The sequence below is a fragment of the Pholis gunnellus genome (genome assembly GCF_910591455.1).
Source record: "Pholis gunnellus genome assembly, chromosome: 15".
NCBI classification, from domain to species: Eukaryota; Metazoa; Chordata; class Actinopteri; order Perciformes; family Pholidae; genus Pholis; species Pholis gunnellus.
The window spans coordinates 2,523,509-2,541,377 of record NC_136542.1 but is presented as its reverse complement, the minus strand read 5'-3'; the positions used below and the strand labels follow the sequence as shown (position 1 = coordinate 2,541,377).

The following is a 17,869-nucleotide window of genomic DNA, read 5'->3' as shown; positions in this document are numbered from 1 at the left end:
ATACAAATGAAAGGTTGCCTGTCTCACTTGGTCTTTTGTCCTGTAAGTAAACTGATGTGTTACTATGTTTAAGTATTTAGTTGCTACATATTGATCTGAGAGCATTTCGAGGTGAAATCATGTTAAAACTGGTTCAAAAGTGAAAGTTTATTCGACGACTATTTATAGTCGTTGTTTAAACCAGATTTCAACGGGATTTGCAATACTGGCTTTCAACTGATAAATGTGGATGTGGTTTCTTAGTACGCCTCTAAAATGAGGATATACTATTAGCACAATGTAGAGGACGACAAATTGTAGTATTGCAAATCCCGTTGAAATCTGGTCTAAGCATGAACGTTCAATCACCGTCTATGAATAGTCGGCGAAAAAACTTTCACTTTTGAACCAATTCTGAACGTCTTTTCAACGGTGGGCGTAGACGTCTTTTCAACGTCTTTTCAACGGAAAAATGCTCACTGGGGAGGACGTAGTCACCCATTGGTTTGTAGACTGCCGCTTTGAAGCCTCGAATTCTGGGTTTTGTCCGTCGCCATCTTGGTTTTAAGGTCGTCGCCATTTTGGCCTTTTGCAACCAGAAGTGACACGAGAGGGCGGAGCTAAGTACAACCAGACGCTGAATTTTTAGGCCACCAAAACAGTTAAACTTCCATTAACTGAACACACTGTGAAAGAGTTAAAGTTATAGGACGAAAACAAGGACAACTCCCAGACAGGACGACCCCATGGTAGCAACCTGTCAATCACCGTGTAGCCCCGCCCTAAAGCATGCCCTGCTTTATGATCTGTTTGGCTCTAAATGGACCATCATTTACTAAATGAACATCATGCTGTATTGAAGAAGACTTGAAACTAGAGATTGAGACCATAAACTCATGTTTACAATGTTTACTGAGGTAATAAATCAAGAGAGAAGTAGAGTCATTTTCTCATAGACTATAGGCAAATAGACCATAAAACAGGGTATGCTTTAGGGCGGGGCTTACAGTGATTGACAGGTCGCTGCTGCTACCAGAGACGTGTACAGCGTCTGTACATCACTCCTCCGCTCTGAAATGCCGATACTCACATTCAGGTATTGGAATTGGTATCAGGAAGGAACAAATTGATCCTTGACCGAGGTAACTATTTGGAACTGAATTAGGGTAAATGGGCAGTTCCAGTGTGGCTGGAAATAGTATAAAACTGTTCAGTTCTTGTGCCAATGCATCTCCAACGTGTCTGCACGACACCAAGACACCGAACAGGCCTAAATCCGTATTTAGAGTCGTCTTCACGATGCTTCAACTAAGCTCCATTCTTCTACAATTTGTCCTCAGAATGCATCTCCACTGCTGGCCGGATCAGGTAAATCCTGAAGGTGTTATAGGTGCTTTGCTCAAGGGCACTGCTACAGTAACCGTTGAGTGTGTTTTTAAATGTAGATTTGTGTTTGTAATGATGTGACTCCACCTTTGTCCTCTCGTTCTCTCACATGATAACGTTGCACGTGAGATTGTGCAGAAGGATCCAGAGAGAGAGAGCTGGATTCACCCGAACAGGACTTCTGTCTGTTTGCAGCTCAGGACATGTTTCTACTGATGATGAATGACACTTTTCTGCCTTCTTAAACATCCACAAAGTCTTGTCTGAAACTGTCAACGGGTGCTTCTTTCATAAAGTTGCAGCTTACTGCATGTTGGCCTGCCGCCTAGTCTTCGTTTGCCCATAGTTAAAGATTAATGGCCTCCAGGTGACTCAGCAAAAAGGCAGCTCGAGGGAGAGACGAGTCCTTACAGAAAGAGACTATTGTGTCCTCCAACAAGCAGCAGCGGAGGAAACACTAAATGTGATGCAGAAAACTCCTGCAGTGTTTCAAGAGATGCACTTCTGAGACGTCTGTGACTCTCATATATATATATATATATATATATATATAACTCACTGTACTTCAAACACGTGTGTTGTCTGCTGTCAGACGACTGCACCGCCTTTAAAAAAACGTGTGTGGGTTCATAAAAGTTAATAACTGATAACTTCAGGTGCTCATAAACGTGAAGTAAAGATAACTATTTCTTTTTGTTTGGGCATAATAGCAAAATGAACCCCAAAACTCGTTTACTTACTTTAAAATAACTACTGTACCAAAACATAACATCAAATAAGGTTAAGGGTTTGTTGCAAAATAACTTTTTTTTTTTATTTTGCAACAAACCCTTAATTAACTAATGCCTGCATGCATAAAGGTTATAATATACTTACTATATCTTGTCGTTTAAAGTTTAAAGAGCTCAAAGACACGTCATAATTTCGGGGTTTTAATGTGTATTTTATTGGACATACAATTGTCCTGAAGAACACCTCAAATTGTGGCTCAGCAACCTTCGTGAGAGACGTGTTTAGTTTCTGTTCGGCAGAAGAAGAAGAGGAAAGAAGAAGCAGAAGTGGAGCTGAGAGAGCTTGAAGAGGAAGAAGCTGAAAAACGTGAATGAAGAGTTTCCTTATTTGGACTTTCCTGTCCCCCCTCCCTCCCTCCCTCCCTCCCTCTCTGAGTCATCTGTCTCTTTAAAATGCTGCGTTTAGGTGCTCACTGCAACTTCCTCTGCCTTCTAGATATGTCTAACACTGATATATAGATGTAGGTTTGTTCATATTTTGATGCATAAATGCTTTTTAAATACATTTTTGCTTCTGTTTATTTAATTTGCACTCCCTGATGTATTGAAAGTCACACGAGAACTTCTTAAATCACTGAGTCATGAGCAAGTTAAAGAGTTATTAATAACAATTTGATATCACAAAATACAGCATACTCTGCCCCTTTTCAGTGGTGGAATGTAACTAAGTACATTTACTCATGTACTGTACTTTTTTAGGTGCTTGTACTTCACGTGACTATTTCCATTTCATGTTACTTTATACTTTTATACTCAACTTAATTTCAGAGGGAAATGTACTATTTACTCCTCTATATTTATCTGATGGCTACAGTTACTATTTACTTTTTGGATTAAGATATTACATCGTAAACATGTGATCAGTTTGTGAAATATGATGTATTATTATGTATTAAAGTACCCAGTAAAGTAGTTCAAATGAGCTCCACATCGGCCAGCTACAAATACATACGTGTTCTCACATTAGTAACACTGACATGGGGCTGTTTTACTGCGTAACGTGTATTTGTACACATGAACTTGGAGTACATTTTATGGATAACACTGGTCTTTTGAGTATTTTTACTCTGCGGTATTCTTGTATTCCATGTTCTTGTGATTGAGGTTCCACACAATGAGTAAAGTTTCAGTTTTGGTGTTTGTATTCATGTGTATTTTATACTACAGTCAGGATTTCCATTCATACTGATCACTTCTTAGACCTCTTTCATATTTAAAATCCTATTTTCCTAAATCCTATTGACCACTAGGAGCGCAGGGTCCACTGTTTTCCCCCGCTCACGTGTGCCCCCGATGTTCTTTCAGATTTCTTTTTTTCCTCCGCCGCACGTGAACGCAGCGGCAGCTCGCAGTCGGAACAGACGTCCGCACATTCGCCGCCCACGTGAGAGGCGGAGGCGGGAGCATTCGATCGACGGCGGAACGGACCAATCACGAACGCGCTCGTGAGCTGTGGGACTGGATCGAGCGTGCCTCATCTTTCCTCCTCTGGGCTCGAGAGCAGAGGAACGCGGCGACGAAGACACGACGGATTCTAACACCTCATGACACTTTAAGGTAGTTTTTAAACCTCTTTTTTAAATATTAACTCATAATACCTTCATGTACTCTCTTTAAATGTGGTTTAAACTGGAAGCTAGTGTTTCCCCCATTCAAGTCCGTGAAGGGGTTCTTGTGTAAAATAAGTGCGATGGTCTGACATGATTCTGGTTTATTGTACTACTTTAAAGAGAACACACTGTAGGAACACGTTATTTAATCATAGAATAAACTACAAGTCTTTACATGGGGGTTAAAGTCATCAAATTAGGCTTCGTGTGTTCTTCATTTGTTATTTGCACTATTGTTTAGTTAGTTAATGTAATATTATTCTATTTTATTATATATATATGTATATATTGTGCATTTTTATGTTTCATATTTGTATTGCTTTTCTTTCCCTGTACCTACAAATGCTGCTGTAGCAAAAAAAATGTCCTCTTTCGGGATTAATAACGTATCTATCTGTCTATCTATTTATCTATTTATCTATCCGTCTATGTATCTATTTATTTGGGAAAACTTAAAAAACACAATAACCTAAAACATAGTCATAGTCTAAGTCACAGTCTGATGTCTGGGTGGATGAGAAAAGAGTGTCAGTGACTCACAGTGAGTCACAGCAGATATTAGACTTTTCAAATGTCTTAAATGGAATAAAACAAACTCCTTCACATTATAAAATGTTCAGTTTGAGTTTTCTGGTGTTTGTTTAGGAGCTGATCAAATGGAAAGTGAAGGAGAAACTGTTTGCTGGGTTGGTGCTGTTACATAAACTGGATGCAAGGTTTATTACATAGTTTATTACATAGTTTATTACACGGCTGGTTTTAAGCTGCTGTCCTCAAAGCTGGTTTGTAATTTGCTGAATAACATGAATAACAGGTGCAACGATAACGATGAATGGATCTACAGAACATTAATCATAATCGATGAATCATTTAAAAAGAAACGGTCCAATTATTTGGTTTTCTTTTGTCTTCTCGGTGTTTAAATCTTTTTAAGCTCAAGACTCACAAGATGAATAAATTACAAAAAAAACATTTTCATAAACACTATAAACACACTTCATCCACACCTGGGATTATAAATACACACATATGTATATTAAAAATATGTAAATCAGGATTTATCAAGAAAATGATCAATAATTACATAATTAGTTGCTACTTGGCGTGTCTCGTCAGTTTGACTGGGTTTATTATTTAAATAAAGGAAGTCAAATATCTCAGTTTCTCTACTATTTGTGTTAAAGTGTCTTAAACAGTTGCTCATTTCTTCCTCCACGAAATGTCAATTCAGCATAAACCCACACATACCTGTGGTGTTTTGGGTTTGAAAATGTAAAAAGTGTAAAGATATGAGCTGCACTACTACAGAAACATGAATACATCATCTTGTAAAAAGCACATTGGTGAGATGCGTTCCAGTGTGTTTGTTAATCGGAGTATCTGTCGCTGTAGGTCGATGTTGGGTCGTGGTGTGAAGCGGAAGTGGAGCTGCCTGGAGGAGCTGGAGGCCGAGAACCTCCACGCGGCTGCAGAGAAGGAGCAGAATGTGGAGGGCGAGGGCGGGTTCCTCGCCGCTCCGTCCAAGTCCGACCCGAGCCACCTGCAGCAGCGTCAGCTGGTGCTCGGCCTCTGCATGGAGAAGCTCCGGGGCTACCAGGCCGGCGTGGAGCTCAGCCTGCGTCGCTCCGTGCTGCTCATCAACACGCTGCGGCAGATCCAGGAGGACATGCAGAGCGACGGGGCGTCGGAGGCGCTGCTCCTCCACGGCGTCCACCACGACTCCTGCCTCCTCGGGGACGAGTTCGGGGAGGACGTGCCGGTTACGTGTCCCGGGTGTGCGGAGGACGACGTGGACGACGTGGACGACTTGTCTCCGTCTCCTCCGCTGTCTCCAGAATTCTCTTCTCAGGAGGCCGACGGCTCGTCCAACCAGCAGAAATCACTACCTGCTGCTGCGGCGATCAACACTTTTAGCGACGCCGTAAACGCCATGGGCTACCTGGGCGACCTCGCCCTGGACATGGACATCTTCGAGGACATCGACACGTCGATGTACGAGACTTCGGATCTGCCCTCCAGCTGGGCGGCGGGCTCCCTGTGGCCCTTCAGTGTGTCGCTTTGGGCCGACGAGGACGCAAAATCGCGCCCTCCCGTCCACGGCGGGGCCGGGAGTCTCCAGTCGTGTCGGACGGACCTGAACGAGCTGGACCACATCATGGAGATCCTGGTGAAGACCTGATCCTGAAGCACCAACTCCTGAACATCTACTGCACACAAACAGTCTGATCACAGCTGAGGGGGCTGACCGTTGATGCTCGGTTGAAAATTCGATTTAATTCTCATAAACTCATTCATAAGAAAGCATCATCATCGTCGCTATCGAGGAGGAATCTGGTTTCAGATATCTCACGAGATGAGGAAACATTAAGGAAACGTCCACTATTTAAGTGCTTTTATACTGTTTCTGGTTGTTATAACTCAGGTGGAGGCACATACAGATATTTTTCTACAAGTCTCAGTGGATTTAAATGGTGGAAAACTTCTTTTTTTAACAGACAGAGAGACCAATTTCTGCAGCTACAGTTGCAGGAAATAGATTCGACAGCGCTGCAGCTTGTGTTTTGAGTAGTGAGTCAATAATCTGTAGTAAAAAGCAGACGAGACACGTCTGGAGTGAGTCGGTGAGGTCACCGCGTAACAGCGCCTGAATACAAATGTATCCGTAAATTTCAAATCTTAGTGTTGATGCCACTTCTGTTTTATGAAGTTGTTGTTTGAGCAGCAGAACCTGAGCTGCGGCTTCGTGTGTCACTCACACTGTCAGTTCAGACTTTGGTTGATTATTAATTGAAATCCCTTCAATTACTTAAGAGGGAGTGAGCGTCAGCCAACCAGGAGGGCAAAGGCCGGGGTTTCCTTTCAGCATCGGGACTGAACGGTTGTTAGACAGCAGCCGGAGCTCTCTGCGTCTGTGTCTCCGTGTGTTTATTAAAGGAGAACGTGAACCACTGACTCCGGTTCAGCCAAAGAAGAACGTTTCCAATCCCTGGAGATGAATTCCACGTTTATGTTTGTACCACAAGAAACAGATGACACCTTGCTGTTGAGAGAGGGTCAAATATTATTTATGAATGAAAAGTCAGCCACAAACTGCAGCAGATATTGTTTGTATGTCGAGTCTTTTGTTTGGGTGTGAGTGTAATTTATAATTCAGATTCTTTATGGTCCTCTGCTTTGGGACAAACCACCAGAGCAACTATCACACCTTCCACACCGGAGGTTCATCCTTCTCGGCAGCTTGTATTTAAAACCCGTCGTGATCTGTGTATAAAACGTGTATTTTAAATAATGTAATCTCAGTCCGGTTCTGACGGGAGGAGCTGATCGCCTCCAGGCAACAACCAGGACTTTTTTTTGCCATGTCTCACAATTGTAAAATGACGACAGAAAGCCTGTGTATTTGTGATGATGGTATGGATTTCTACTGCAATGTTTTTCTATGTGTTTCTACGTGGACCTCCAATCACCAGTGAGTGAAGCAGATGTTGGACCTTCATAATCTGTGGTTAGCTCCTGTTCTACCTCCTGATGCCGGACGCTCCCGTTTCTCATCTTTCTTCTCACGGTTGTAACTCCGATCCAAGCGACCCGTCCTCGTCTCTTGTCTCACGTCGACCATGTGCCTTACTACTGGACCTGCTCCTTCGTTCAGGTGGAGGTTTCATGTGGTTGTAAAGCACCGAAAGCCAGAAGCCTCCATCGTTTCTTCCCTCTTCTTGGCCTTTTTCTCTCTGTGCTCGGTGAACACTGGCGCATATGAGCTTAACGTATCCTGACAGGACGACAGTAAAATAGCTGAGGGAGGAGGTGGCAGCGAGGAGGGAAGAAGAAGAGGAGGAGGAGGGAGGAAGCAGCTTGCGTCACTAGTTCAGTGGGAGGGGCTTAGAGCTTGTTTTGCACAGACTCAGACCACCGACCAATCAGGAGAGAGATGTGCGAGGAGCGAACTGCTCCTCCAACAACAACTTGTTTTTGCTCTGCACAGAAATACAGTGTTCAGAAACAAAACCACTTCTCTGTTGTTTTTATTATTTTATTATGTATTTATAATCTATCAGAGAGGACTCTGCGGTGTTATTTATACCTGAGAGTGTCAGTCGGGTCTGTAAAGCAGAAGCTGTTTTATTATTATTATATAAATGTAACTGAAGGATGCGAGATGATGAATAATAATGTATTGTATATTTTTGTGGAAGATTTTATAGATTTTATTCAATAATACAGTAAAAAAAAATACACAAACTGCCTCGTGTGCGTCTTTATTCTTTACACCTCATTACATAACAGACCTGTTTGTGTTGTTTAAAGACACAAACATCACGTCCAGATTACAATAAACTGAGACAAAATGATTACACATAATGTCTGCCACCCTCTCATAAACCGTGCCTTTCTGCACACCAGCCATGCATACACGATGAGGTGTTAGTCAGTACACTACTGACTGCATGTGCTGCATGGACACGCGTGTTTTTGTCCCCTGATTTTAACCTACGGCATTGGAGCTCCTTACAAGGCAGTACACACCCTGGGAAGCTTAGCTCAGGGCAGAAATCTCCCTCTCATATGTTTTTTCCATAGGAGCCAAAAGGAAGCCAATACTGCCCTCTGGTGGCTGTTACTGAAGAACCGATGTGAGCTGAAGGTAAGCATGACGGTGCAGATTTTAAATGTATATACTGAGTGGAGTGAGTTGATGCTGTGGTCCGGTGTTTGTGCAGCTTCATCACAAACAAACATTCAGAGAATAAAATATGTAAAGTATTTGTGTTTAACGCTCACCTCTCTGCAGGGCAATGCATCACTACAGGTATTCAAACCCTTTACTTTATGATGGAAAAATACTGCATTATTATCAAATTTAGTTATTGACGGTATTTAGGAGGTGCATCGTGTCCTTGTGCATCGTGTTTGTCTTAGTTTCATAGAAGCCCTTCCAGAGACTTGTGTTATAAACTAGCGTTCGCTATAAACAGTGATTGGAAGAGAGCTGAAGTGTTGAATCTACTGATACAAACTATGTTATGTGTCCACTAGAAGGCGCTGCAGGGTTATTTAAAGGCCATAATGCTGACTGTCTGAACAACTGATATTCTATTTTACTAGAATGCATTTTATTTACAATTTCACTTTATTAGTATAACTTGCCAACTCCTAGGTGAGACACTGGTTTTGTTGCATTCCCAATCAAGATAACACACTAAAGGTTCTGTTCAATAGACCGCTGTCATGTCATCAATGAAGCTGCATGAATCATAGTGTCTGACATCAGTTCCTGCATCCTCACAGAACCAGTCAAACTTTACAGCAACAAAAAAAACATTCAACCTCTATGAGAAGAATGTGGAATAACATCAAAATAATGAAAGTTGTTTGTATAAAGACAAGTCAAACACATATTTACCGCTACATTGAAATGTTATGTCACCTTTTAAAATCGGCCTTTATAGCGCCATCTGGTTGTCGTGGCCGAGTGGTTAAGGCGATGGACTAGAAATCCATTGGGGTCTCCCCGCGCAGGTTCGAATCCTGCCGACAACGTGATCACTTTTTCCTCTAAAAAATCATTTCAGTATTTCTAGTGTTACTATTATTATATTATACTGAATTGCTTGTGAGGGTGAAAAAAATAAGATGTCCTGACGTGTTTGTCAAAGTGTTATTTACTGCTTTTTTTCATGTTGGACTAAATGTTAAATATTTAACTGCAAAGTAGTAATGCGTGTTTGATACCTTAATTTTTTTCTTTTTGCATTAAATCATTCTGGAATGTTTGCTGGAATTGATTGGATGTGGCACAGCCCCACCTAGAACATGTTCCACCAGCCGCCACTGCTTTATCTGTATGATGACGCCGCACATCAGTCACAGAGACACTGAAGCTGTGGTATGAAACAGTATAAGTGTATGAAGGCCTGCCCGCAGCCCAGCAGAGTGCTGCAGAGTGTGGGTTTAGTGTTTCTCTGCAGGCAGACATCAGTCTGCTGCGGCGGAGCGAAGCCCGGCTTTGGCTGACTCAGCACCCACTCACAGAACAAACAAGCTCTGCTGCTGCTGCAAAACAATGGGATGGACCGATTGGGCAATTGACGGATGGATAAATCCGAGTTGTTCATGTAAAATAAACGTGTTTTTAATGCGTACATGATGTGTGAGGTGTAAAGTAGGGCTGCATTCTGAGACTTTGTAGATTTTATCAGCACAAATCTAAACTTAAGGGTTTAGCTTGTCGTCATTCCTCCTGTTCACGCTGGCTGTTACATTAAAAGTTGTGTTCCTAACGAGCTTAGATGAAGCTATGTGTGTTAGACAAAGTGTGCGAGAACTTCCTGATTTAAATTTTTTAGTGTGAAATTCCCTCTTTGTGTTTCTGTGCTGAGCTGCAACAAAAAAGTGGACTTTGTCACAAAAAGACACATTTTGGAAGATACTTGTAAGTAAATATCACACATATAACTTCAGCTCTCTGTCATTCCTTTGGTTATGTATAACTAATGTTATACTCTAGTTATGTTGGTAAACATGCAGCATGAGGCAAAGAAGTCGTAATTCTACAGTTACAGAACCTACGACTAACATGCAACATCTGAGATAGCTCTGAGTAATATTTTGACCAGAATCACTCCCACATGATGAACAGGCTGGTTACTTTACAAATTCATTTTTATTGTATTTTATACCACAATTATGTGTTTTTTCCAAATGAATTGCAATTTCACCTTCAGATAAAGAGGTTGAAAGATGTTTTTAAAGAGCCTCTAACTAGTTCCATTGGTCTGGTTTGAGTGAAGAGTTTTAGACTCTGCTGGTGTAAAAATGCTGCTTCAGGTTTTGGTTTTAACTAAATACTTAAAATTATCTGAAAAACACAGCTCAAAACGACAGCTAAAATATCTGTATCAGTGTTTAAATCTGCTTCTATAAGCTATAAATATATATAAAAACTCCCATTAGTCTAATGGTCCATTAAATTAAATTAAATTTTACTTTATTTTATTTTATTATATTTTATGGCTGCAACTAACAATTATTTTCATTATCGATTAATCTGCAGATTATCTTCTCGATTAATTAACCAATTGTTTGGTCTATAAAATGCCAGAAAATAGTGAATAAAGGCCCAGTTGATGTCTCCAAATAGCTTGTTTTGTCGAATCAACCGTCTAAATTACTGATGTAGTATCAAAGACAAAGAACAAATCTTCTAAATTAAGAAGCTGGAACTTGAGATCAACGACTTATTGATCCCTAAAGTTCTTGTTATTTTCTATGCAACTTTCATGGTTTAAACCCTGATACACAAACACACGCAGAAATGTTTAGGTTTTAAAGGCAACAGTTGACTCAAATTCAGCGGAAACATGAATCCTAATCAGAGGATCGGCCTGAGAACGAAACAACAACAACAACATGTGTCCGTGTGTGACACGGGAATATGAAAATCAATGAAATCTTCTGTCTCAGCTTTGGCTTCTTTCCTGATAAACACAGATGTGGGAATGTGTTTGACGAGCTCCGTGACCCCGAGGAGCACATTCCTCCGGGTCTGACGATGGGTAAGTGATTCACAAAGATTCAAGTGCAGGTCCCGAGATGTGACCTGAACTCATGCGTCCAACGTAGAAATGGATTTGAACCGGCATCTAGAGGCCCCCCCCCCCCCCCCCCCCCCCATTCATTTTTTCCTTGGGGAAACAGATTACGTGCTGGTATGTTGTTTTTCTTGACTAACGTGGTGGTTTGTCTGTGACCCCGGAACCACGTGGACTCGCTAATTGAGACGGGAAATTAGGGAGAGTTGGTGATCGGGTCATGTTCAAGCGGCCACTTCATCCGTCACTGGATCTGTGCATTTAAAGAGTACCGGTCAATGCAACAGACCAAATAGTGGAAGCAATCACAGATCTACTAATAACTAAAATAATGCTGTTTTGTCACATTTCTTAAGAACTTGAAGACATTTATTTTTTTAAATCACACAGAAAATCAACTTCAGACCAAATGTATTAGTACCAGTAGTGGAAAGTACATTCACTCAAGCACTTCACAGAGTACTTTTGTGGTACTTGTACTTAACTTGAGTGCCTTTACTACGCTTCAGAGTGAATTATGGTACTTTTTACTCCACTACATTTATTTGACGGTTATAGTTATCGGTTACTTTGCAGATTAGGATTTTACTTTCTGACCATATGATGAGTTTTTTAACATCATACTTTACTGTAGCCTATGGCTGCACTGGCTGCACAGTTCAGTCTAATTTTCTCCTCATCAATAATAAATGTGTGTAATTAAAGGTACAGCAGACGCTATTACTCACAGTCACTGGCTGCTGGTCGCATGCAGATGAGACTCATGCATGTGGCAAGTGTACACATGGAGGCCCAGTGTGTGGTTATAACACATGACTAATTACATTGATGACAGATATTAGTTTAAACTATCTTTCATTTAAACATAATGTTATACTATAAAACCTTATATTTGTCCTCAATCACTTCACAGATCTTTATACAATCTTTTGAATGGACATTTGATGCTCGAAGAAAATTCTGGAGAACATGACAATTTCTTGGCAATCCATCCAAAGGCTCTTTAGATATTTTATCTCTGGACTAAAGAGGTGGACGGACGGACCGTTGGACCGACTGACCTCAGCATCCCTACAGCCACGCTGCTCAGGTTAACAACGTGATTTACTGCGGTAAATATGACAATAAATGTCCTCATGTAACGTCACACTTAATTTGCACAAGAGGTCATTGTTCAAATCAGGAAGTAAACCAACCACTCGGGGAATGAAGGAGAGGATAAATCCGATGGTTGTTCCTCTTTCTTGCACAAGTTTCAAGTTTTTTTTTTCTTTTCTTGGAATTTCAGTCATAACTGAATGCACAAAATTAGTGCAAATTGTTGTCGAATCAGTTGTAATGTGATAATTAGCAAATGCAAATGATCAGGATGATTGAATCTTGAAAGTTTCTCTTAAAGAGGAGAGTCAGAGGAAGTTCAGGAAATCTGGAATCTGGAATAAGGACTTAACGTGTTTAGGTGCAGTTAATTATTCCACTCATCCCCCATCATCAGGTTGTGAAACAGAGGAAGTCTGTCGGTCTGTGCAACACAAGCATCAACTCTTATCCTCTAAATACCAAACGGAGTGTTGTAATCTACACAATGAACAGCAGAGAAGACCTCAGCTACAAACACATTTCAAGGTATTTTATTTACCCAACCTTTTGAGGTTTTTCTCCTGCAGAAACGCCCTGTTGCACAATCACACCAGCTCACGCTGCTTCGCTCAACAACACTTTAACACTCGGCTGAAAGAGCCAAGACGCCGACGGGAAAGCTTTTTATCTACCTGTCTGTGTGTGGATTCAAACCAGCAGTCTCACAGCCTCAAGTCCACCTTTTAACATGTCAAATGCTGGAAGCTGGAAAAAAAACAGTCAAATATGGAAGTAAACTAAAGATTTAAGTATAAATTATTTGCACATTCAAATAATTGTACCATGATTGATTTCACATTGTCTGCATTCTGATCATATTCTCCTATAAATAAAACTAAAATACTTTGGCTTCTGTTATGCAACAACATGAAGAAGCCACATGATGAAATGTGACACAGGTTGCGTAATAAGTCCAGCCATCCATAAAAAAATGCATTTCAAATGAAGTCAAGTCAAAGAATGTCGCCGCAGCGTGTTGAACACGCCTCTTCTGTCAAACGTCGGTACGTTTTCATGTCTGTGGAGAATCAAATCACACTGTGCGCATGAAGATATAATTCATTTACAACACTGCTGCTGAGTAGAAAGCATGATGTTGATCAGAATCACCAGCTAAGATATTTACTGCGTCCCTCTTACACAACTAATTACTGCTGCCATCTCAACACAGCTGACCTCAGAATAAAGCGACACATATCAAATGTATTATGTACCAGAAACAAATGAGAACATCTGTATTTCACGCTGTTAGTGCTGCTTGTAGTTGTGTGTTTTCAAAATAAACCCGGCTGCAAAGAGAAACTGCCTCATACTGAATGCTGTCTACGTGTTAACTGTGTTATAGGCTCACAATGCAGACTTGACAATAAAGTGCACTTTAAAATCCCAATATAATTGTTTTTGAGAGCCGTATTGATTGGATGCTACTATTTTACTACAATTTAATCTCATGGTATCATCGAGTGTCTCGGTGACCTTGGAGTTTAAGATGCTGACCATGTACAAAGTCTGGTCTCTTTACTGTTTACTACACAATAAAAGCAAAATGTCCCCCAAATAAATCTTGGAGAGAACTCTGTTGTGAAGTTTGCAGATGACACTGCAGTCCTCACACATCTCACACATCTCACATCTCACACCTCACACCTCACACATCTCCGTCCTGGAAAGGGAAACTTAAGAAGACTAAAGTTTCCTGTGCCAAGTTCTTGTCAACTAATAGAAGTTCTTGTAAAACAATGGAAGGCCTCCTGACTGGAGATGTGTTCGGCACAGAACAGGAGGGCTCTACAGCGGGTACCCGTCTACTGAGCATCAGTGATATTGGTGACAGGAGGTGCCTGCGAAGAGCTAAAGGGATATTAAAACACAAAACCCACCCAGACACAAGCAGAATACAGAAGAATCAGCAGCCGGACCACCAGACGTAAAAACAGCTTCTGTCATAAATTCCCCCCCCACTCCTCCACATGTATCGTTTTTTTGTGTTTCTGTGTTTTGTTGTGTAGCAACATGGGACTACATCTGTATTTTGTTGTGCAACCCTGTTGTACAATGACAATAACATAACCTTGTAACTTCTTGATTGAGTACAGCCTTATCCCCCATGTGGGGAAACTGAATGAATTGTACTTATTGTGCAGATAATTGGCCCTCATGGTTTCTGTAAAATCAACTGTACGATTGAATTTTGTAGAATCTAAAACGATCTAACGATGTGTCGCATATTGACATAAGTTACCCGGCGTCTAATGGAGACCTGCGTTTGTTTGTCAATGTGGGGCTCGACTTTTAATTGAAGTTGTACGGTGCGCAGATTGCCCTTGAACTTCAGTGAACAGGTGTATATATATATCTATGTGTTCTGCTGCTGAACATGAAGCGCTTGAATGTCCTAGAGTTCAAATCAGCGTGACTCCAGCAGAGCATATTGATCCCTCACAGTCTCCTCCATGGACATTCCAACAGAGAGTAGAGATGTACCTCAGAACATACAGTATGAAGTATGTGGTTATGTGTCTGCATGTGTCTATGTGTATCATGTGTCACGGTGTGCTTTGTGGAACTGAACGCTCATCAGGTTGCATTTCTCTGGGAACTGAAGTGCACTCGGACTTCTCACAAAGTCGCACACCTTAATCTGACATTTTCACAGCAGCTCAACAGCAACGAATCCATCGGCACTGCTTCAAAACAAGCAAAGAAGGTTTTTAAACTGTTACGACCAACATGGGAAACCGTTTTCCTGTTTATGATGCCGCAGTGCATTTGATGTAAGTGCACATCAGACAGCAGCTGATGATCAATATGTTCCTCACTGGTCTGAATGAGAGATGCCTTCGATACTTCCGTTAAATCTGAAATGGAAAACTGGGCTCACAGGATACAGGCCTCTAGTTTGATGGCGGCAGAGTTAAACAATACCAACAGAATAAACGCTGGAGGTATCCGTAGAGCCAGAAATAACGGTTCAAAAGTAAACGATTAGCTGTATGTGTCGCCCTCTTCGACTTTTGAAATCAATAACTTTTATCAGCGAGGTAGTGATTGTTATTTCTAAAAGCTTGTTTCTGCACAGTGGATGTGTCTAAGTGCTGCCCTTCAGCTTTGAGGGTGTGTGAGGGTATTTCACATGCATACTGGGAACCATTGTGGGAATCTTAACCCTCTCAAAGGGCTACAGGCTCTGTACGGTTCATTGTAAACACCCACACTGACTAAAAGCAAAACGACGCATCTGATCAACGTGACTAAGTTGAACTTCACAGAAATATTTCAACGCAAGCTCAGAGGAGCAGTTCCCAGTGCCGCTCCAGCTCTTTGTAGAAACAATGAAAGTGTTTTTAATACGCGGCTGCAATGACATTCTCCTTTATGGGACAGTGAATGCTTCATTTGATCAGGAAATGGACATTTAGTAAACCTTCTGTCTGTGGGGTCGACACACAAGGACATGTAAAGGGTGCACACAACATCAGACTTTTATAGAAAAAATTGTGACAGTCTGCATCTTATTTTGGTGCCAGGTTTTACTCCTACTGTAAAATATGAGTCCTTATACATAATTAATATTGATTAGCATCTTAATATATTATTATTAAGATATTAAATTGGCTTGTGATTGTGTGAATTTGTTTTTATGCTAAGAAAGTTGGTTCAATCAAAGCACAGCACTTAAAATTACTGCTTTCTTTTGCCAAATTCTCAATGATTCATAATGAAATAGATAATAATAGGATTCTTTAAAGGTCGCTGAGTCATGTTACCTGAGAGCGAGAAACAGACCACAGAACAGCACAATCCGCCTTTTCAGACTCTAGTATTGATGTCCACGTTGTTCTGACTCGTGTCCTTTTGTCTTCTAGCGTTCTCACGTAACATACTTTTTAATAAATGCTTCAGAAATGTAATTTAATACACAGATGATCAGAAAATGAACAAAATAAAGCCTGAATATGGTGGCATGTCAGTCTAGTTAAGGAAAGTACAGCTGTTCAGCTTGTTGTGAAGATTTCCCCCTTTTTCCCTTCAGCCAGAAATTGATTTAAGGTTTGTTGAACTTGTGCCAAAACTAAATGCTGTGTCATGTCGTGTGCTCATTGCCAAGAAGAGGAAGAACAAGAGGAAGAAGCAGCGAGATGATCTCATCTGTCTGGATTTGTCCCGACTTGAATGCAGATTCAGAACATTTATAAAATCACAAATGTAGAGTAGGAGAGGGAGCTCATTTTGCTCATTTTGTTTTGTCAGATTGATCTGCTGCATCACTGGCAGGTGAGCAGCACTAAACACTGGAGGTTTGATTTGGACACAAAGCTGCCCTCGTGTTTCCATACGTGCTCTGTTGTTCCTTCTTATTGATTGAGCACATGCAAAGTAAAGCGTTGTAGAGGAAGAAACACAAACACATAACACAAGCCACTTGATACCTGCGCTGCCTGTCACACCATTACGCTGCTTTGCATTTCATGCGGTATTGATCTGAGTGCTCGTCCCAACTAATGCACCGCTAGCTTCACTCTCAGGCCCAAACATCACTTAGCACCGACGATCACACGCAAGAGCAGACGCTGTGAGTGCAGCGGCCATTTGTCCACGTTTGTGGGATATGGGCCAGAAGCCAGGTAGAAACGCCCCGATAGATTCTTCTATCAAGACGCTGACGGACGGGATGTGTGCAAAGATGTCATCCTGCAAACCAGCACCTGGCTACATGCACGGTCAACGTTGGTAACCTCCTCCTGAGGGACGTACAGCCGGTGGTTTTGGTCAGCAGCCATGTCTTAATTGATCAGTTTTCAAAAAGCTCTTAACCTGAGTCTCCTCCTTCACCTCCATCACGATGCCACTGATGCATTGGCTGAATCACGTGTGTGTTTCAGGGAAAGACCTAATGAGTTTCAGGATTTCAGGGCAAGCCCGCCTCTAAAGGAACAATCCACCCATATATATAAATATGTATATATATATATATATATATTTCTACAGGACTGATACTAACAATTATTTTCATTATCAAGAAATCTGCTAGAAGCTTCTAGGTTTTCTCTTACGCATCTGTCGACCTGCTGGTCTGCAAAAGTTTTCTCTTTTCCAAATAAACTGCGGAAAAGGATTTAATAAAAATTCCTAGAAACAACGGTGATTTCTTCAAACGACTTGAAACCAAAACAATTTTTTGGTTTTCCATCACGTAAGTCAAGCCACAAGTTCTGAGAGTCTGAAACTAGTTCACGTTTAGAAAAATGACTTCAAAGGTAAATCACAAATCAGAGGAAGACGCAGAAATGTTCAGAGAAGCAGTTGTAAGAAATGAAGGAGATGAACTAATGTAGGGCTAATTGACTAATAACTTCATTACTGATTAATC

General features: G+C 41.1%; 1 protein-coding gene across 1 annotated transcript; it reads left to right on the top strand.

The window, feature by feature from the left end:
* Positions 1-3,623: 3,623 nt before the first annotated feature.
* On the top strand, positions 3,624-7,988 carry LOC306706889 (cell division cycle-associated protein 4). The gene is made up of 2 exons (XM_079174126.1): positions 3,624-3,713; positions 5,159-7,988. The coding sequence occupies exon 2, from the start codon at positions 5,163-5,165 to the stop codon at positions 5,943-5,945; it is 783 nt and encodes a 260-aa protein (XP_079030252.1). The 5' UTR covers positions 3,624-3,713; positions 5,159-5,162; the 3' UTR covers positions 5,946-7,988.
* Positions 7,989-17,869: the final 9,881 nt, after the last annotated feature.